The 23,009-nt window shown below is 50.7% G+C and overlaps 2 protein-coding genes across 3 annotated transcripts in view; both read left to right on the top strand.

Moving 5' to 3' along the window:
- taok2a (TAO kinase 2a) overlaps positions 1-18,231 on the top strand; it is a 28,209-nt gene extending 9,978 nt beyond the window's left edge. Inside the window, exons 8-20 of one of the 2 annotated variants that reach the window (XM_056407073.1) lie at positions 55-146; positions 212-305; positions 2,015-2,096; positions 2,186-2,356; positions 4,816-5,022; positions 11,443-11,571; positions 11,762-11,998; positions 14,328-14,456; positions 14,527-14,730; positions 15,213-15,452; positions 15,530-15,742; positions 16,250-16,432; positions 17,174-18,231. In XM_056407073.1, the coding sequence (XP_056263048.1) occupies positions 55-146; positions 212-305; positions 2,015-2,096; positions 2,186-2,356; positions 4,816-5,022; positions 11,443-11,571; positions 11,762-11,998; positions 14,328-14,456; positions 14,527-14,730; positions 15,213-15,452; positions 15,530-15,742; positions 16,250-16,432; positions 17,174-18,133 (2,941 nt within the window). In that variant the 3' untranslated portion in view covers positions 18,134-18,231. Of the gene's footprint in view, positions 1-54; positions 147-211; positions 306-2,014; positions 2,097-2,185; positions 2,357-4,815; positions 5,023-11,442; positions 11,572-11,761; positions 11,999-14,327; positions 14,457-14,526; positions 14,731-15,212; positions 15,453-15,529; positions 15,752-16,249; positions 16,433-17,173 lie in introns of both variants that reach the window. The other variant, XM_056407072.1, reaches the window with a different exon arrangement.
- The window catches only part of LOC130188660 (CDP-diacylglycerol--inositol 3-phosphatidyltransferase-like), a 32,405-nt gene continuing 25,754 nt past the window's right edge, over positions 16,359-23,009 (top strand). The window contains exon 1 of the mRNA XM_056407075.1: positions 16,359-16,432. The gene's annotated coding sequence lies outside the window, so the exon portion shown is untranslated. The remainder of the gene's footprint in view (positions 16,433-23,009) is intronic.

The following is a 23,009-nucleotide window of genomic DNA, read 5'->3' as shown; positions in this document are numbered from 1 at the left end:
TCTGCTTCTTGTGAGACTCCGGGAGGCCCTCAGCTGTGCGTTGTGTTCCTTCAGGATGGCTCCAGAGGTGATCCTGGCCATGGACGAGGGCCAGTATGACGGGAAGGTGGACGTGTGGTCTCTGGGCATCACCTCCATCGAGCTGGGTAAACACCGAGGGCCTCGGACCCCCAGACCTTCTGCATTGTGACTGTGTGCTCTCCCCCCTCAGCGGAGAGGAAGCCCCCCCTCTTCAACATGAACGCCATGAGTGCCTTATACCACATCGCCCAGAACGAAAGCCCCATCCTCCAGTCCAACCACTGGTGAGGCTCCGCCTGCCCTTTCACTTCCTGTTTGAGTCTCCTTTAAGGCCACATCCACACTGCTTCCTGTTTGAGTCTCCTTTAAGGCCACATCCACACTGCTTCCTGTTTGAGTCTCCTTTAAGGCCACATCCACACTGCTTCCTGTTTGAGTCTCCTTTAAGGCCACATCCACACTACTTCCTGTTTGAGTCTCCTTTAAGGCTACATACACACTACTTCCTGTTTATGAGTCTCCTTTAAGGCTACATACACACTACTTCCTGTTTGAGTCTCCTTTAAGGCTACATACACACTACTTCCTGTTTATGAGTCTCCTTTAAGGCTACATACACACTACTTCCTGTTTATGAGTCTCCTTTAAGGCTACATACACACTACTTCCTGTTTGAGTCTCCTTTAAGGCTACATACACACTACTTCCTGTTTATGAGTCTCCTTTAAGGCTACATACACACTACTTCCTGTTTATGAGTCTCCTTCCAGGCTACATCCACACTACTTCCTGTTTGAGTCTCCTTTAAGGCTACATACACACTACTTCCTGTTTATGAGTCTCCTTCCAGGCTACATCCACACTACTTCCTGTTTATGAGTCTCCTTTAAGGCTACATACACACTACTTCCTGTTTATGAGTCTCCTTTAAGGCTACATCCACACTACTTCCTGTTTATGAGTCTCCTTTAAGGCTACATACACACTACTTCCTGTTTATGAGTCTCCTTTAAGGCTACATACACACTACTTCCTGTTTGAGTCTCCTTTAAGGCTACATCCACACTGCTTCCTGTTTATGAGTCTCCTTTAAGGCTACATCCACACTACTTCCTGTTTGAGTCTCCTTTAAGGCTACATACACACTACTTCCTGTTTGAGTCTCCTTTAAGGCTACATACACACTGCTTCCTGTTTGAGTCTCCTTTAAGGCTACATACACACTACTTCCTGTTTATGAGTCTCCTTCCAGGCTACATCCACACTACTTCCTGTTTATGAGTCTCCTTCCAGGCTACATCCACACTGCTTCCTGTTTGAGTCTCCGTTAAGGCTACATACACACTACTTCCTGTTTATGAGTCTCCTTCCAGGCTACATCCACACTACTTCCTGTTTGAGTCTCCTTTAAGGCTACATCCACACTACTTCCTGTTTATGAGTCTCCTTTAAGGCTACATACACACTACTTCCTGTTTGAGTCTCCTTTAAGGCTACATACACACTACTTCCTGTTTATGAGTCTCCTTTAAGGCTACATACACACTGCTTCCTGTTTGAGTCTCCTTTAAGGCTACATCCACACTACTTCCTGTTTATGAGTCTCCTTCCAGGCTACATCCACACTACTTCCTGTTTATGAGTCTCCTTCCAGGCTACATACACACTACTTCCTGTTGTGAGTTTAAGGCTACATCCACATGAGACACAAGGTAAGATAGGTTTTGGAAATGATTTAATCTTTTTTTTATTACTTAATTTCTAATTTCTCATTTCTTTAAATAATAATCTACCTAGCAACATGATTTATTGTTTATTTACGGAACGCTGCAACAATAGCAAAAATACAGTTTAAATAAATGTTGAGGTCATTAATGATCAATTAACTCGATCTGCTTTTTCCCCTTATGAATTGTTGTTGTTGTTGTTGTTATTATTATTGTTATTATTGTTATTGTTATTATCATTAAACGGCATCCTGGTTCCTCTGCAGGTCTGATTCCTTCCGTAACTTCGTGGACTCCTGCCTGCAGAAGATCCCTCAGGACCGGCCGACCTCGGATGTGCTGCTGAATGTGAGACCCGGCTCCAAGTCCCCAAACATAAACCCTCGTCTTCATCGCGGTCTCACTCTCCTCCCTCCTTGCCTCCTTCCCTCCCGCAGCACCGCTTCCTGTGCCGCGAGCGCCCGCTCACAGTCATCATGGATCTGATCGCTCGCACTAAAGACGCCGTGAGAGAACTGGACAACCTGCAGTACCGCAAGATGAAGAAGATCCTCTTCCACGAGACCCAGCAGAACGGGCCCGTGTCCGAGGGAGGGGAGGACGAGGAGGTGAGGAGGGAGGGGAGGGGGAGGACGAGGAGGTGAGGAAGGAGGAAGGAGGTGAGGACCAGGAGGTGAGGAAGGAGGAAGGAGGGGAGGACGAGGAGGTGAGGAAGGAGGGGAGGTGAGGAAGGAGGGTGGAGGGGATGGGGAGGAGGTGAGGATGGAAGGGGGAGGGTAGGAGGTGAGGAGGAGGTGAGGATGTAAGGGGGAGGGGAGGATGAGGAGGTGAGGAAGGAGGGGAGGACGAGGAGTTGAGGAAGGAGGGGAGGAGGTGAGGAAGGAGGGGGGAGGACAAGGTGAGAAAGGAGGGGGGAGGGGAGGAGGTGAGGAAGGAAGGGGGAGGGGAGGGGTGGGAGGTGAGGAAGGAAGGGGGATGGGAGGATGAGGAGGTGAGGAAGGAGGGGAGGATGAGGAGGTGAGGGGAGGACAAGGTGAGGAAGGAGGGGACGATGAGGAGGTGAGGAAGGAGGGGAGGAGGTGAGGAAGGAAAGGGGAGGGGGGAGGTGAGGAAGGAAGGAGGAGGTGAGGAAGGAGAGGAGGTGAGGAAGGAGGAAGGCGGGTAAGGAGGAAAAGGGCACAAAGAGAGGAAGTATGAGTCATCAGAGGATTCAAATACTAAAGCAGTTATACATGTATATGTGTATATACACATATACATGTGTATATACTAGGGCTGTCAGCGTTAACGCGTTAATCTATGCGATTAATTTGGCCGCGTTAACGCACTAAAATATTTTAACGCAATTAACGCAACTTTGTTTACTTCCGGTGTTCGTTGAAGTTTTTACACTCAAACCGAGTGTCAAACCTCGGCAGTACGGTTTGACACTGTTTCCGTTTTTAAAACAATTATTTCTCCGCGAAAATAAGGAGCATAAATCAGTTTAACTGGTGGATGAATCAGTCGGGTTTCCTCCTGCTCCTCCTTCCTCCCGTCTCCCCCTCTGATACACAGAGGAACGAAGGGGCGACGTGTCGGGTGACGCGGCGCGGAAAGAACTCGTCACACGAAACCTTCACCGTGATTGGTCAATCCGTTTGTCTGTCAACATTTTGCGAAAAAAACAACCAATGAACACTCAGTAAATCACAAAGGACCTCCCACCACACAGTTGAGGCTCATTAGCAGCCTGTCAGTCAGAAACCAGAGAACACGGCGTGAGGACAATGAGCCTCATTGAATAGAGCTGAGATTGTTCTGGAATGTTTGATGTATAACACGTGGGGGTGTGTCACATGAAAACGCCTTTAAAAGGTGAATTTAAAAATGTTGTAACATGGAGAACATGAGCCCAGCCTCCAGAGGGTTAACGTGACATATGTGAATGTCAGTCAGTCACCAAGGCCACTGGTTCTGCTGTTCAGTGTTAAAGATGACAGGACCAATGGGGTCTCAATATACTTCTTTTTTTTTACTAATCTGGATGTTTCACTGAAGAAACAATTTATCATCCACGATATTAAATACCTCGCTGGCACTTTATAGGTAGGAGCCTCTTTGAAAACACAGCTCTGTGTGAAGTTTGGTCTTTAAAAAGAAAAAGAAAAAACTTTTAATCGCGATGAATGAATTTCAAAATGTGCGATTAATTAGTTCATTTTTTTAAATCGATTGACAGCCCTAGTATATACACATGTATATGTGTATATATACACATGTATACACATATATATATATTTACACATATACATATATAATTTCACATGAGAATGCCAAAAAGCCACACCTCCACTCCCTCAGCGGGCCAGTAGGGGTGATAGAGGCCACTGAAACGTCAAATACCAGAGAAGAAGGTTCTGAGCATGCTGAGTAGGCTCCTTCACCAGTATTAATTGTATATATATATTACTTTTTTTACACACACATATATATATTTTAATTTGTATATATATATATATATACATTTTTTAAATTATTTTATATTTTTACACACATATATATAAATATTAGGGCTGTGAAACGATTAAAAATGTTAATCAGGTTAATCACAGGTTTCTGTGGATTAATCATGATTAATCACATATATACATTTACAGGGCTCTCAAGACAGGCAAGAGCTCTGAGAAGAGTTGTTGACAGGGGGGGGGGGGGGGGTGCAAGTTACTTTTTTTCGTCCCGATGTGCGCACACGCCGGCATCCGAGCTCTGCGGCGCGCGAGACGGAGCTCTGAGTCGTGTTAACGCGACACTAGAGACAGAATGACATGCTGCTGGAGAGACGACCAACAACAGACGGACTGGAAGCTCATTCTGCACATGCGTTAAATGCGTTAAAAGAAAATAACTAGTTAAACCTGTAATTTAATTAACTGAGTTGACGCGTTATTTTTCACAGCACTATAAATATATATAAATTTTAAATCGTTCTGGCACCGTTTTGTGACTGAAGCGTTTGTCACACGTGATGCGTTCAAGGACCGTGGGAAAGATGTAGCTCTTGATGATAATGCCCCCCCCCCTGTAGGAGGCGGAGCAGTACCTGCTGCGCAGCGGCACCGTGAACAGCATGGAGAGCTCCCAGTCCGTGCCCAGCATGTCCATCTCCGCCAGCTCACACAGCTCCTCCGTCAACAGCCTGGACCGCGGCTCCGACAGCAGCGGGGAGATGGCCATGATGACAGAGGGGGAGCACACCGTCACCTCCAACAGCTCCATCATCCACCAGCCCACGGTACCACCACAACAACAACACAACAACAACAACTACTACCACACACCGTCACCTCCAACAGCTCCATCATCCACCGGCCCACGGTACCACCACAACAACAACACAACAACAACTACTACCACACACCGTCACCTCCAACAGCTCCATCATCCACCGGCCCACGGTACCACCACAACAACAACACAACAACAACTACTACCACACACGTCACCTCCAACAGCTCCATCATCCACCGGCCCACGGTACCACCACAACAACAACACAACAACAACTACTACCACACACCGTCACCTCCAACAGCTCCATCATCCACCGGCCCACGGTACCACCACAACAACAACACAACAACAACTACTACCACACACCGTCACCTCCAACAGCTCCATCATCCACTGGCCCACGGTACCACCACAACAACAACACAACAACAACTACTACTACCACACACCGTCACCTCCAACAGCTCCATCATCCACCGGCCCACGGTACCACCACAACAACAACACAACAACAACTACTACCACACACCGTCACCTCCAACAGCTCCATCATCCACCGGCCCACGGTACCACCACAACAACAACACAACAACAACTACTACTACCACACACCGTCACCTCCAACAGCTCCATCATCCACCGGCCCACGGTACCACCACAACAACAACACAACAACAACTACTACCACACACCATCACCTCCAACAGCTCCATCATCCACCGGCCCACGGTACCACCACAACAACAACACAACAACAACTACTACCACACCGTCACCTCCAACAGCTCCATCATCCACGCCCACGGTACCACCACAACAACAACACAACAACAACTACTACCACACACGTCACCTCCAACAGCTCCATCATCCACCGGCCCACGGTACCACCACAACAACAACACAACAACAACTACTACCACACACCATCACCTCCAACAGCTCCATCATCCACCGGCCCACGGTACCACCACAACAACAACACAACAACAACTACTACCACACACCGTCACCTCCAACAGCTCCATCATCCACCGGCCCACGGTACCACCACAACAACAACACAACAACAACTACTACCACACACCGTCACCTCCAACAGCTCCATCATCCACCGGCCCACGGTACCACCACAACAACAACACAACAACAACTACTACCACACACCGTCACCTCCAACAGCTCCATCATCCACCGGCCCACGGTACCACCACAACAACAACACAACAACAACTACTACCACACACCGTCACCTCCAACAGCTCCATCATCCACCGGCCCACGGTACCACCACAACAACAACACAACAACAACTACTACCACACACCGTCACCTCCAACAGCTCCATCATCCACCGGCCCACGGTACCACAACAACAACACAACAACAACTACTACCACACACCATCACCTCCAACAGCTCCATCATCCACCGGCCCACGGTACCACCACAACAACAACACAACAACAACTACTACCACACACCGTCACCTCCAACAGCTCCATCATCCACCGGCCCACGGTACCACCACAACAACAACACAACAACAACTACTACCACACACCGTCACCTCCAACAGCTCCATCATCCACCGGCCCACGGTACCACCACAACAACAACACAACAACAACTACTACCACACACCGTCACCTCCAACAGCTCCATCATCCACCGGCCCACGGTACCACCACAACAACAACACAACAACAACTACTACCACACCGTCACCTCCAAAAGCTCCATCATCCACCGGCCCACGGTACCACCACAACAACAACAACACAACAACAACTACTACCACACACCGTCACCTCCAACAGCTCCATCATCCACCGGCCCACGGTACCACCACAACAACAACACAACAACAACTACTACCACACACCGTCACCTCCAACAGCTCCATCATCCACCGGCCCACGGTACCACCACAACAACAACACAACAACAACTACTACCACACACCGTCACCTCCAACAGCTCCATCATCCACCGGCCCACGGTACCACCACAACAACAACACAACAACAACTACTACCACACACCGTCACCTCCAACAGCTCCATCATCCACCGGCCCACGGTACCACCACAACAACAACAACACAACAACAACTACTACCACACACCGTCACCTCCAACAGCTCCATCATCCACCGGCCCACGGTACCACCACAACAACAACACAACAACAACAACTACTACCACACACCGTCACCTCCAACAGCTCCATCATCCACCGGCCCACGGTACCACCACAACAACAACAACACAACAACAACTACTACCACACACCGTCACCTCCAACAGCTCCATCATCCACCGGCCCACGGTACCACCACAACAACAACACAACAACAACTACTACCACACACCGTCACCTCCAACAGCTCCATCATCCACCGGCCCACGGTACCACCACAACAACAACACAACAACAACTACTACCACACACCGTCACCTCCAACAGCTCCATCATCCACCGGCCCACGGTACCACCACAACAACAACACAACAACAACTACTACCACACACCGTCACCTCCAACAGCTCCATCATCCACCGGCCCACGGTACCACCACAACAACAACACAACAACAACTACTACCACACACCGTCACCTCCAACAGCTCCATCATCCACCGGCCCACGGTACCACAACAACAACAACACAACAACAACTACTACCACACACGTCACCTCCAACAGCTCCATCATCCACCGGCCCACGGTACCACAACAACAACAACACAACAACAACTACTACCACACACCGTCACCTCCAACAGCTCCATCATCCACCGGCCCACGGTACCACCACAACAACAACACAACAACAACTACTACCACACACCGTCACCTCCAACAGCTCCATCATCCACCGGCCCACGGTACCACCACAACAACAACACAACAACAACTACTACCACACACCGTCACCTCCAACAGCTCCATCATCCACCGGCCCATGGTACCACCACAACAACAACACAACAACAACTACTACCACACACCGTCACCTCCAAAAGCTCCATCATCCACCGGCCCACGGTACCACCACAACAACAACAACACAACAACAACTACTACCACACACCGTCACCTCCAACAGCTCCATCATCCACCGGCCCACGGTACCACCACAACAACAACACAACAACAACTACTACCACACACCGTCACCTCCAACAGCTCCATCATCCACCGGCCCACGGTACCACCACAACAACAACACAACAACAACTACTACCACACACCGTCACCTCCAACAGCTCCATCATCCACCGGCCCACGGTACCACAACAACAACAACACAACAACAACTACTACCACACACCGTCAGCTCCATCATCCACCGGCCCACGGTACCACCACAACAACAACACAACAACAACTACTACCACACACCGTCACCTCCAACAGCTCCATCATCCACCGGCCCACGGTACCACCACAACAACAACACAACAACAACTACTACCACACACCGTCACCTCCAACAGCTCCATCATCCACCGGCCCACGGTACCACCACAACAACAACACAACAACAACAACTACCACACACCGTCACCTCCAACAGCTCCATCATCCACCGGCCCACGGTACCACCACAACAACAACACAACAACAACAACTACTACCACACACCGTCACCTCCAACAGCTCCATCATCCACCGGCCCACGGTACCACCACAACAACAACACAACAACAACTACTACCACACACCGTCACCTCCAACAGCTCCATCATCCACCGGCCCACGGTACCACAACAACAACAACACAACAACAACTACTACCACACACTCCAGCTCCATCATCCACGCCCACGGTACCACCACAACAACAACACAACAACAACAACTACTACCACACACCGTCACCTCCAACAGCTCCATCATCCACCGGCCCACGGTACCACCACAACAACAACACAACAACAACTACTACCACACACCGTCACCTCCAACAGCTCCATCATCCACCGGCCCACGGTACCACCACAACAACAACAACACAACAACAACTACTACCACACACCGTCACCTCCAACAGCTCCATCATCCACGGTACCACAACAACAACAACACAACAACAACTACTACCACACACCGTCACCTCCAACAGCTCCATCATCCACCGGCCCACGGTACCACAACAACAACAACAACACAACAACAACTACTACCACACACCGTCAGCTCCATCATCCACCGGCCCACGGTACCACCACAACAACAACACAACAACAACTACTACCACACACCGTCACCTCCAACAGCTCCATCATCCACCGGCCCACGGTACCACCACAACAACAACACAACAACAACTACTACCACACACCGTCACCTCCAACAGCTCCATCATCCACTGGCCCACGGTACCACCACAACAACAACACAACAACAACTACTACCACACACCGTCACCTCCAACAGCTCCATCATCCACCGGCCCACGGTACCACCACAACAACAACACAACAACAACTACTACCACACACGTCACCTCCAACAGCTCCATCATCCACTGCCCACGGTACCACCACAACAACAACACAACAACAACTACTACCACACACCGTCACCTCCAACAGCTCCATCATCCACCGGCCCACGGTACCACCACAACAACAACACAACAACAACTACTACCACACACGTCACCTCCAACAGCTCCATCATCCACCGCCCACGGTACCACCACAACAACAACAACACAACAACAACTACTACCACACCGTCACCTCCAACAGCTCCATCATCCACCGCCCACGGTACCACCACAACAACAACACAACAACAACTACTACCACACCGTCACCTCCAACAGCTCCATCATCCACCGGCCCACGGTACCACCACAACAACAACACAACAACAACTACTACCACACACCGTCACCTCCAACAGCTCCATCATCCACCGGCCCACGGTACCACCACAACAACAACACAACAACAACTACTACCACACACCGTCACCTCCAACAGCTCCATCATCCACCGGCCCACGGTACCACAACAACAACAACACAACAACAACTACTACCACACACCGTCACCTCCAACAGCTCCATCATCCACCGGCCCACGGTACCACCACAACAACAACACAACAACAACTACTACCACACACCGTCACCTCCAACAGCTCCATCATCCACCGGCCCACGGTACCACCACAACAACAACACAACAACAACTACTACCACACACGTCACCTCCAACAGCTCCATCATCCACCGGCCCACGGTACCACCACAACAACAACACAACAACAACTACTACCACACACCGTCACCTCCAACAGCTCCATCATCCACCGGCCCACGGTACCACCACAACAACAACAACACAACAACAACTACTACCACACACCGTCACCTCCAACAGCTCCATCATCCACCGGCCCACGGTACCACCACAACAACAACACAACAACAACTACTACCACACACCGTCACCTCCAACAGCTCCATCATCCACCGGCCCACGGTACCACCACAACAACAACACAACAACAACTACTACCACACACCGTCACCTCCAACAGCTCCATCATCCACCGGCCCACGGTACCACCACAACAACAACACAACAACAACTACTACCACACACCTCCAACAGCTCCATCATCCACCGGCCCACGGTACCACCACAACAACAACACAACAACAACTACTACCACACACCGTCACCTCCAACAGCTCCATCATCCACCGGCCCACGGTACCACAACAACAACAACACAACAACAACTACTACCACACACCGTCACCTCCAACAGCTCCATCATCCACCGGCCCACGGTACCACCACAACAACACCAACTACTACCACACATAACAACAACAACAACAACTACCACCACCACAACAACACCAACAACAACTACCACCACACATAACAACAACAACAAGCTCCTCCTCAACTCTCCTCCTCCTCCTCTCTCCTCCTCCCTCCCTCCTCCTCCTCCTCTCCCTCCTCCTCCTCCTCATACTCCTCCTCCTCTCTCTCCTCATACTCCTCCTCCTCCTCCTCCTCCTCCTCCTCCTCCTCCTCCTCTCTCTCCTCCTCCTCTCCTCCTCCTCTCCTCCTCCTCTCCTCCTCCTCCTCCTCCATCCTCCTCCTCTCTCCTCCTCTCTCCTCCTCCTCCTCCTCCTCCTCCTCCTCCTCCTCCTCCTCCTCCTCCCTCTCCTCCTCCTCCTCCTCCTCCTCCTCCTCCTCCCCCTCCTCCTCCTCCTCCTCTCTCTCCTCCTCCTCCCTCCTCCTCCCCCTCCTCCCTCTCCCTCCTCCTCCTCCTCTCTCTCTTCCTCCTCATACTCCTCCTCCTCCTCCTCTCTCCTCCTCCCTCCTCCTCCTCCTCATACTCCTCCTCCTCCTCTCCCTCCTCCTCTCTCTCCTCCTCCTCAGGGCCAGGATAACATCTATGATGACCCGTACCAGCCTGAGATGGACCAGCCTCAGGCTCCTTCAGCCGGACGCCGTCGAGCTTATTATCGCAACCGGGACCACTTCGCCACCATCCGGACCGCCTCCTTGGTGAGTCCTCCTGCTCCTCCTGCTACTCCTCCTCTTCCTGCTCCTCGAGGAGCAGCAGTGTGTTATCGTTTACCATCGTCGCACAGACTCAGATTTGACGTGAAAGACTTTGTTGATGTTTTTAGCAGAAGTCCCGGCCCTTTAAATCTTCCTCCTCCTCCTCCTGCTCCTCCTGCTCCTCCTCCTCCAGGTCACCCGTCAGATCCAGGAGCACGAGCAGGGCTCGGCCCTGCGGGAGCAGATGTCCGGCTACAAGCGCATGCGCCGGCAGCACCAGAAGCAGCTGATGGGGCTGGAGAACAAGCTGAAGGCCGAGATGGACGAGCACCAGCTGAAGCTGGACAAGGAGCTGGAGACCCAGAGGAACAGCTTCTCCTCGGAGGCCGACAAGCTGGGCAAGAGGCAGCAGGCCGTCCTGGAGAAGGAGGTACCTGAACGCACCGCGGGCCGGCAACGTGTCCCTGAACGCACCGCGGGAGCGTCATCATTTACCTGAAAGCACTGCGAGGGCGTCCTCGTTTACCTGAACGCACCACGAGAGTGTTATCGTTTACCAGAACGCACCGCGGGGGCGGCAACGTGTACCTGAATGCATCGCCAGACTGTTATCGTGTACCTGAACGCACCGCGAGAGCGTCATCGTTTACCTGAACGCATCGCGAGACCGTTATCGTGTACCTGAACGCACCGCGAGAGTCATCGTGTACCTGAACGCACCGCGAGAGCGTCATCGTTTACCTGAACGCATCGCGAGACCGTTATCGTGTACCTGAACGCACCGCGAGAGTGTCATCGTGTACCTGAACGCACTGCGAGAGCGTCATCGTTTTCCTGAACGCATCGCAAGACCGTTATTGTGTACCTGAACGCACCGCGAGAGTGTCATCGTGTACCTGAACGCACCGCGAGAGCGTCATCGTTTACCTGAACGCACCGCGAGAGCGTCATCGTGGACCTAAACGCACCATGAGGGCGTCAACATGTACCTGAATGCATCGCGAAACTGATAACGTTTACCTGAATGCACCCCGAGGGCGGCAACGTGTACCTGAATGCATCGCGAGACTGTTATCGTGTACCTGAACGCACCGCGAGAGCGTCATCGTTTACCTGAACGCATGGCGAGACCGTTATCGTGTACCTGAACGCACCGTGAGAGCGTCATCGTTTACCTGAACGCATCGCGAGACCGGCTGATTACCGACGACGACGAGACAGCCTATAGGGAGGAGGTTGGATCACTGGTACAGTGGTGCCAGGAGAACAGCCTCGTCCTCAACGTCAAGAAGACCAAGGAGCTGATCGTGGACTACAGGAAGCGGAGAGGAGAGCACACCCCCATCTCCATAGACGGAGTTGCAGTAGAGGGTCAGCAGCTTCAAGTTCCTCGGCGTGCACATCTCCGAGGACCTCACATGGACCACGCACACCACTCACGTGGTGAAAAGGGCCCAACAACGCCTGTATTTCCTTAGGCGACTGAGGAAATTCAACATGGCCCCCCGCATCCTCAGAACATTCTACACCAGTACCATCGAGAGTGTTCTGACAGGTTGCATCACCGTCTGGTACGGGAACTGCACCGCCCCGGAGCGAGGGCACTACAGAGGGTGGTGCGGTCGGCACAGTACATCGTTGGAGGTGAGCTTCCTCCATCCTGGACATATACACCAAGCGGTGCGTGGACAGGGCCAAACGGATGATGAAAGACAATAACCCCCCCGGCCACAAACTGTTCACCCTTCTACCGTCAGGCAGGCGATACCGCAGTATCAAGTGTCAAGACAAACAGACTGAGGACAGCTTCTTCAGTCAGGCCATCAGGCTGCTGAACAAGGACTGAGACCCTCATTAACACTACACACCAGAACATATTCTGTGAATATCTATGGCCATGGTGTATATTTTATTACATTGTTTATATATATATATATTGTATATATATATTGTATGTATATACATATATATATATATAGTCTCAAAAAAAGTGTATATTTTATTACATTGTTTTATATATATATATTGCCATGATGTATATTCTATTACATTGTTTTATATATATATTGTTAATACTTTCTTTTTTTTGTGTGGATATTGTATAGTTTATTCTCATTCTTATTCTTTTTTTAGTCTGCTACTGCTGTCGGGTGTTTTGCACATAAGAATTTCACGAACCGATTATACTTGTATAAAAGGGGATGTGACAATAAAAACTTGAAACTTGAGTGTACCTGAACGCACCGCGAGAGCGTCATCGTTTACCTGAACGCATCGCGAGACTGTTATCGTGTACCTGAACGCACCGCGAGAGCGTCATCGTTTACCTGAACGCATCGCGAGACCGTTATCGTGTACCTGAACGCACCGCGAGAGTGTCATCGTGTACCTGAATGCACCGCGAGAGCGTCATCGTTTACCTGAACGCATCGCGAGACCGTTATCGTGTACCTGAACGCACCGCGAGTGTCATCGTGTACCTGAACGCACGGCGAGAGCGTCATCGTTTACCTGAACGCATCGTGAGACCGTTATCGTGTACCTGAACGCACCGCGATAGCGTCATCGTGGACCTAAACGCACCATGAGGGCGTCAACATGTACCTGAATGCATCGCAAAACTGATAACGTGTACCTGAACGCATCGCGAGACTGTTATCGTGTACCTGAACGCACCGCGAGACCGGCAACGTGTACCTGAACGCATCGCGAGACTGTCATTGTTTAATTGAATGCATCGCTCCTGCTCACCTCCTCAGGTGAAGGCGGCGCTGGCGGAGGAGAAGAAGTTCCAGCAGCACATCCTGGGCCAGCAGAAGAAGGAGCTCACCGGCCTCCTGGAGGCCCAGAAGCGCCAGTACCGCCAGCGCAAGGACCAGCTGAAGGAGGTCAGAGGTCACCCCCCCCTCCTCCTCCTCCTCCCCGGACCGGGACTCAGTGTGTTCTCCTTCTGAACAGGAGCTGAGCGAGAACCAGTCCACGCCCAAGAGGGAGAAGCAGGAGTGGCTGGTGCGCCAGAAGGAGTGCATGCAGCAGATGCAGGCGGAGGAGGAGGCGGGGCTTCTGCGGCGCCAGCGGCAGTACTACGAGCTGCAGAGCCGCCAGTACAAGAGGAAGATGCTGCTGGCACGCCACGACCTGGAGCAGGACCTGCTGCGGGAGGTGGGCCTCACAGGAAAGGGCCTTCAGAGTAAAGGGCTCACAGGAAAGGGCCTCACAGGAAAGGGCCTTCAGAGTAAAGGGCTCACAGGAAAGGGCCTTCAGAGTAAAGGGCTCACAGGAAAGGGCCTTCAGAGTAAAGGGCCTTACAGGAAAGGGCCTTCAGAGTAAAGGGCTCACAGGAAAGGGCCTTCAGAGTAAAGGGCCTTACAGGAAAGGGCCTTCAGAGTAAAGGGCCTTCAGAGTAAAGGTCCTTAGGGTCCTTCAGAGTAAAGTTCCCCCTGGGTCCTTTAAAATAAAGGTCCTTTCTGGGGTCTTTCAAAATAAAGGTTCTCTATAGGCTCTTTCAAAATAAAGGTCCTCTAGAACTAGAACACGTCTTCAGTGAAGAAGAAAACACAAGTGGAATTTATTAACCTCCTCTCCTTTCCCCCCCCCTCCCTCCTCTCCTCTTCTCCTCTCTACTCCTCCTCCTCCTCCTCCAGGACCTGAACAAGAAGCAGACCCAGAAGGACCTGGAGTGCGCCATGCTGCTGCGGCACCACGAGTCGACCCAGGAGCTGGAGTTCCGCCAGCTGGGCTCGGTCCAGCGGACCCGGGCCGACCTGATCCGGACCCAGCACCAGACGGAGCTCACCAACCAGATGGAGTACAACAAGCGGCGCGAGCAGGAGCTGCGGCAGAAGCACACGGTGGAGGTCCGGCAGCAGCCCAAGAGCCTGAAGGTGAGTCCGGGTCCAGGTCCAGGTCCAGGTCCACCGGACCGGCACCCGGCCCGCTGTAACACAAAACCTGGTCTCAGTCCAAGGAGATGCAGATCAAGCGCCAGTTCCAGGAGACCTGCAAGATCCAGACCCGGCAGTACAAGGCGCTGAGGAACCACCTGCTGGAGAGCACTCCCAAGTCCGACCACAAGGAGGTCCTCAAACGCCTCAAGGAGGAGCAGACCAGGAAGCTGGCCATCCTGGCAGAGCAGTACGACCACAGCATCAACGACATGCTGTCCACTCAGGCTGTGAGTAAGGCAAGGACACGCCGTGCACCACAACAACAACAACAACACATAGGGTCCACTCAGGCTGTGAGTAAGGCAAGGACACGCCGCGCACCACAACAACAACACATAGGGTCCACTCAGGCTGTGAGTAAGGCAAGGACACGCCGCGCACCACAACAACAACAACAACACATAGGGTCCACTCAGGCTGTGAGTAAGGCAAGGACACGCCGCGCACCACAACAACAACACATAGGGTCCACTCAGGCTGTGAGTAAGGCAAGGACACGCCGCGCACCACAACAACAACAACAACACATAGGGTCCACTCAGGCTGTGAGTAAGGCAAGGACATGCCGCGCACCACAACAACAACAACAACAACACGTAGCACCTTTTTCACACACATATTTTCCGGTCTTCGTTCTTCCATCGTCTTCGTCACTGCTCCTCTCTGACTCGAGGCTCCTCCTCTCTGACTCGAGGCTCCTCCTCTCTGACCCTCTGCTCCTCCTCCTCCCACAGCTGCGTCTGGACGAGTCCCAGGAGGCGGAGTACCAGGTGCTGCGGATGCAGCTGCAGCAGGAGCTGGAGCTGCTGAACGCGTATCAGAGCAAGATCAAGATCCACACGGACTCGCAGCACGAGAGGGAGGTGAAGGACCTGGAGCAGAGGGTCTCCATCCGCCGCGCGCTGCTGGAGCAACGGGTGAGGTCACGGGGCCAGGGGTCACGGACCAGAGGTCACAGGGTCACGGACCAGAGGTCACAGGGTCACGGATCAGAGGTCACAGGGTCACAGACCAGAGGTCACAGGGTCACGGACCAGAGGTCACAGGGTCACAGACCAGAGGTCACAGGGTCACGGATCAGAGGTCACAGGGTCACAGACCAGAGGTCACGGGGTCACAGACCAGAGGTCACAAGGTCACGGACCAGAGGTCACAAGGTCACGGATCAGAGGTCACAGGGTCACAGACCAAAGGTCACAGGGTCACAGACCAGAGGTCACAGGGTCACGGATCAGAGGTCACAGGGTCACAGACCAGAGGTCACAGGGTCACGGATCAGAGGTCACAGGGTCACAGACCAGAGGTCACGGGGTCACAGACCAGAGGTCACAAGGTCACGGACCAGAGGTCACAGGGTCACGGATCAGAGGTCACAGGGTCACAGACCAGAGATCACTGGGTCACGGACCAGAGGTCACTGGGTCAGCTTCAGAGTAACGGTCCTCCTGGCTCCTTCAGAGTAAAGGTCCCGGGGCCCTTCAGAGTAAAGGTCCTCCTGGCTCCTTCAGAGTAAAGGTCCCCGGGCCCTTCAGAGTAAAGGTCCTCCTGGCTCCTTCAGAGTAAAGGTCCTCCGGGGTCCTTCAAATTAAAGCTCCTCTCTGGGGTCTTTCAAAATAAAGTTGTCCCGGTCGTCTAACGGTCCGACGCTCCTCCCTCAGATCGAGGAGGAGATGCTCTCCCTGCAGAACGAGCGCTCGGAGCGCATCCGGACGCTCCTGGAGCGCCAGGCCCACGAGATCGAGGCCTTCGACTCGGAGAGCATGCGGCTCGGCTTCAGCAACATGGCGCTGAGCGGCGTGCCGGCCGAGGCCTTCAGCCAGGGTTACCCCACGCCAAGCCCCGCCTCCGGCTCCGGGGGCTGGCCCTCCAGGCCCGTGCCGCGCTCCGGCAGCCACTGGAGCCACAGCGTGCAGAACTCGGTGGCCACGCCCTCGTGGAGGAGCCAGAACCACGGAGGAGGAGGAGGAGGAGGAGGAGGAGGAGGTGGTGGTGGGAGCTTCATGCGGGCCGAGTCCATCACCTCCTCCCACGGCCTCGGCAGGGACAGCGAGATGCACAAGAGCAGCAGGAGCCACCCGCCCTCCTCCTCCTCCTCCTCCGCTCACTCCTCCGCCTCCTCCTCTTCCTCCCATCACCACCACCACCAGCCCCAGCAGCAGCACTACCTCCCTCAGCACTACCAGCACCACCAGAGCACGCCGCAGCTCTACCGCGAGAGCCACGACAGCCGGGACCGCCCCCGGGAGTGGGGGGGAGGTGGAGGAGAAGCAGGGGGGGGAGGTGGAGGAGGAGGCCACTACCCCCACCACCACCACCTGGCCACACACGCCTCCTCCCAGTCGTTGGCTCTGCTGCCTCCTCCTCCTCCCCCTCCCCCGATCTCCCTCTCCTCCTCCTCCCCGCCCTCCTCCGCCTCCTCCTCCTCCTCGTCTCAGGGAGGCTACGGCGGCCTGAGCATCCGGGGCCCCGGCCTCATGGCCCTCAGGAACAGCCCCCAGCCGCTGAGGAGGACGGCCTCCGGGGGGCCGGGGGGGGGCGGGGGCAGCGACGGGGGGCTGAGCCGGAGCACGTCGGTCACCTCCCACATCTCCAACGGGTCGCACCTCTCCTACTCGTGAGGCTCCTCCCCCTGCTCCTCCTCTTCCGGGACTTCGAATCGTTCCAAAAGAGAAACAGAGGAAGCCATTTTTCTTTTTTTATTATTGTTGTTGTTGTTGTTGTTATTATTGATAAGTTCACTGTTAGAGTTGCACAGGAACAATTTAGAAAAACTAGAGGTTGACTTTGTGCCACCGGGTTCGAGGGTTTAACTGACGCTCGCTTTTAAACAACAACAACAACACACTGTAAAGTTTGTAAATAACAGTCGACTGTAAAACCTGTTTGTTTGTTTTTTATCTGTTTATTTTTATTTTGTAGTGATAAGATTCTGTAAAGTGAAGAAACACTGCCGCCTCTTATGCCCCGCCCCTTTATCCTCCTCTTAAAGGGCCGGTCCAACATTTATCCTCAAAAAGATGAAATATTAGAAAGTAGTTTTTACAGAGAGAAGATCCTCCATCTCTGTGTACTTGTACACAGAGAGAAGTACTACTTAATATTTTGTGGTGGAGACCGTGTACAAAAAGATTCTTTAAAGAAAAAAAAGATTCTTTAAGTTTCTTTTATTCCATAAAATGTCAGAAAATAGTGAAAAATTTCCATTTTCTTAAAGTCTGTGATTGAAAAATTACTTTAAAAGGATAAATCCAATCTGTCAATCAATAATCAAGAATCAATTTATTCCGGCGTGTCAAATGTCGGACTGTCCCTTTAAGAGAAGACAATTATGTGTGTGTGAGAGTGAGAGGACGTACATGTGTGCGTGAACATATGTGTGTGTGTGCCCCCCCCCCCCCCCCACATCTGTAGATAGGACGGTCGTGGTGCGTTCACATGCGCTAGCGGCTGCATGGACGTTTGTACAGACATTTGTATGAAGACATGAACACTATCTATTTATATAACCATGACAACACGTTGACTGTGTTAGAGAAACAACAACAATGACGTCACTGTTGTTGCCTCCACTGCCGCGGGAGGATTTATGTTTTAAAACGATGTAGTTTCCATTTCTGACCACTAGGTGGCGGAATGAGAGCAGCGTTACTGTGATAGACAGGAGGAGGACTACGTTTCCCAGCATGCCTCTGGAGGCTCTGGGCCGCCATCGACCTTATCTCTTTTAGCTTAATTTGTTTTGAGACAGTATTAAAACGTTGAGCGTCAATCGAGATTAAGATTAATATTTTGTGCCATTTCTTTATTTCTTCAGCAGAAAAATATATAAAAATAAAAATGAAGCTGAGGAGAAGCTGCAAAGTGTTCACTATTAAATCATTTAAATACATCAAGATATAAATAGTTTTATGGATATAAGTCGTGTAAAAACTATAAAAGAACCAACAACTCGTGATTAAAATTATGAAAACTGCTCATTTTGACATTAATTTAAAACCGTTTTATTTATTTTTATATTCACAATATTTTGTTTAATTTTTATTTTAATGAAAAAAGACAAAAAGCATTTTTTTAATTAAAATGTATTTACATTTCTTATAATATCGTGAGTTGAGTTTTAATAATTTATTTCATACATTTCTGTGAATTAAGTGTACTGTTCCTTTAATTTAGTTACATGAAGATACTCATTTAATTTGGCCTTTTTATTTTAGTATTTATTCGCTCAAAACATCTTGATTTTAAGAATAAATATATAAATATTCATTATTTTATAATTTTTGCCATTTTGATGCTGAACACTTTGTGGACTTTATGAGCAGAACTTTTATGTTTATTTATAAAAACAAATTAGTTTTAGTTTCTCAACGTTTTGAGAAACGAGCCGAAGCTGAAACTAGTTTATTTTGTGTTTTTTCTCACAGAATAAACTTTGTTTATCTGTCGCGTGCCAACGAGCTCCAGCTCCAGTATACCACGAGAGCTCCTCTTCTGTGAGCAGTTCACTGGCATCAGGATTTCTGGACTCTTCTGGCTCTTTGGATCCCTTTAAAGTTTGTTTTCATTTGTTTTATCTTTGATTCATTTATTTTTTATCGTTTGGCTCACAAAATGTTTTACAGATATTGATTAAATTTTTTCAGCTCTTTATTTCTCTGTGGTGCGTTCAGGGGCAGTTTGACCTTTTGAAAACTGACGCATTCAAGCCAATGTGATCCAGAAGAGAAACAACAACAACAACAACCAAACACAAGTGTCGAAATTAGTGCAAAAGGAAAAATGAGCAAATTTCCCAAAATGCATTGCTTTCATTTAATGTCAGTCCAAAATGTTCCTCAAAGATGATGAAGAGGAGGATGACGATGGTGAGGATTATGAAGAGTGTGATGGATGGACTTCACTTTACAGCTGGAGGTGGAGTTTGAGATGTTCAGGTTCTAAATGTTTGCAGGAGAAACGAGTTGTACAGAAACGTAACAAAATACTTTTGGAGAAATAAATGAACAAAAATATAATTGTTTTGTTTTCGTTTGTTTATTAACTCTAGTGGAGTAACATGGTACTACAAGCTCTCTAGTGGGGTAATATGGTACTACAAGCTCTCTAGTGGGGTAACATGGCACAAGCTCTCTAGTGGAGTAACATGGTACTACAAGCCCTCTAGTGGGGTAACATGGTACTACAAGCTCTCTAGTGGGGTAACATGGTACTACAAGCTCTCTAGTGGAGTAACATGGTACTACAAACCTCTAGTGGGGTAACATGGTACTACAAGCTCTCTAGTGGGGCAACATGGTACTGCAAGCTCTCTAGTGGGGTAACATGGTACTACAAGCTCTCTAGTGGGGTAACATGGTACTACAAGCTCTCTAGTGGGGTAACATGGTACTACAAGCCTCTAGTGGGGTAACATGGTACTACAAGCACTCTAGTGGGGTAACATCGTACTACAAGCTCTCTAGTGCGCGAACATGGTACCACAAGCTCTCTAGTGGGGTAACATGGTACTACAAGCCTCTAGTGGGGTAACATGGTACTACAAGCTCTCTAGTGGGGTAACATGGTACTACAAGCTCTCTAGTGGGGTAACATGGTACTACAAGCTCTCTAGTGGGGTAACATGGTACTACAAGCTCTCTAGTGGGGTAACATGGTACTACAAGCTCTAGTGGGGTAACATGGTACTACAAGCTCTCTAGTGGGGTAACATGGTACTACAAGCCCTCTAGTGGGGTAACATGGTACTACAAGCTTTTTAGTGGGGTAACATGGTACTACACGCTCTCTAGTGGGGCAACATGGTACTACAAGCCCTCTAGTGGGGCAACATGGTACTACATGCTCTCTAGTGGGGTAACATGGTACTACAAGCCTCTAGCGGGTAACATGGTACCACAAGCCTCTAGTGGGGTAACATGGTACTACAAGCTCTAGTGGGGTAACATGGTACTACAAGCCCTCTAGTGGGGTAACATGGTACTACAAGCTCTAGTGGGGTAACATGGTACTACAAGCCTCTAGTGGGCAACATGGTACTACAAGCCTCTAGTGGGGTAACATGGTACTACAAGCTCTCAGTGGGGTAACATGGTACCACAAGCCTCTAGTGGGGTAATATGGTACTACAAGCTCTCTAGTGGGGTAACATGGTACCACAAGCCTCTAGTGGGGTAATATGGCACTACAAGCTCTCTAGTGGGCAACATGGCACAAGCTCTCTAGTGGAGCAACATGGTACTACAAGCCTCTAGTGGGGTAACATGGTACCACAAGCCCTCTAGTGGGGTAACATGGTACCACAAGCTCTCTAGTGGGGCAACATGGTACTACAAGCTCTCTAGTGGGGTAACATGGTACACAAGCCCTCTAGTGGGGTAACATGGTACTACAAGCTCTCTAGTGAGGGAATATGGTGCTACATGCTCTAGTGGGGTAACATGGTACTACAAGCTCCCTAGTGGGGTAACATGGTACACAAGCCTCTAGTGGGGTAACATGGTACTACAAGCTCTCTAGTGGGGCAACATGGTACCACAAGCCTCTAGTGGGGTAACATGGTACTACAAGCCCTCTAGTGGGTAACATGGTACTACAAGCCTCTAGTGGGGTAATATGGTACTACAAGCCTCTAGTGGGGTAACATGGTACCACAAGCTCTCTAGTGGGGTAACATGGTACCACAAGCTCTCTAGTGGAGTAACATGGTACTACAAGCTCTCTAGTGGGCAACATGGTACTACAAGCTCTCTAGTGGGGTAACATGGTACTACACAAGCTCTAGTGGGGCAACATGGTACCACAAGCCTCTAGTGGGGCAACATGGTACTACAAGCCTCTAGTGGGGTAACATGGTACTACAAGCTCTCTAGTGGGGTAACATGGTACTACAAGCTCTCTAGTGGGGTAACATGAACTCTAGTGGGGTAACATGGTACTACAAGCTCTCTAGTGGGGTAACATGGTACTACAAGCTCTCTAGTGGGGTAACATGGTACTACAAGCCTCTAGTGGGGTAACATGGTACTACAAGCCTCTAGTGGGGTAACATGGTACCACAAGCTCTCTAGTGGGGTAACATGGTACTACAAGCTCTCTAGTGGGTAACATGGCACAAGCCTCTAGTGGGGTAACATGGTACCACAAGCCTCTAGTGGGCAACATGGTACTACAAGCCTCTAGTGGGGTAACATGGTACCACAAGCCTCTAGTGGGCAACATGGTACTACAAGCCTCTAGTGGGCAACATGGTACTACAAGCTCTAGTGGGGTAACATGGTACCACAAGCCTCTAGTGGGGTAACATGGTACTACAAGCTCTCTAGTGGGGTAACATGGTACAAGCCTCTAGTGGGTAACATGGTACCACAAGCTCTCTAGTGGGGTAACATGGTACTACAAGCTCTCTAGTGGGCAACATGGTACTACAAGCTCTCTAGTGGGGTAACATGGTACCACAAGCTCTCTAGTGGGTAACATGGTACTACAAGCTCTCTA

The sequence above is a fragment of the Pseudoliparis swirei genome, chromosome 23 (genome assembly GCF_029220125.1).
Source record: "Pseudoliparis swirei isolate HS2019 ecotype Mariana Trench chromosome 23, NWPU_hadal_v1, whole genome shotgun sequence".
NCBI classification, from domain to species: Eukaryota; Metazoa; Chordata; class Actinopteri; order Perciformes; family Liparidae; genus Pseudoliparis; species Pseudoliparis swirei.
The sequence above is the reverse complement of the archived record's forward strand: the minus strand, read 5'-3'. Positions and strand labels throughout refer to the sequence as shown.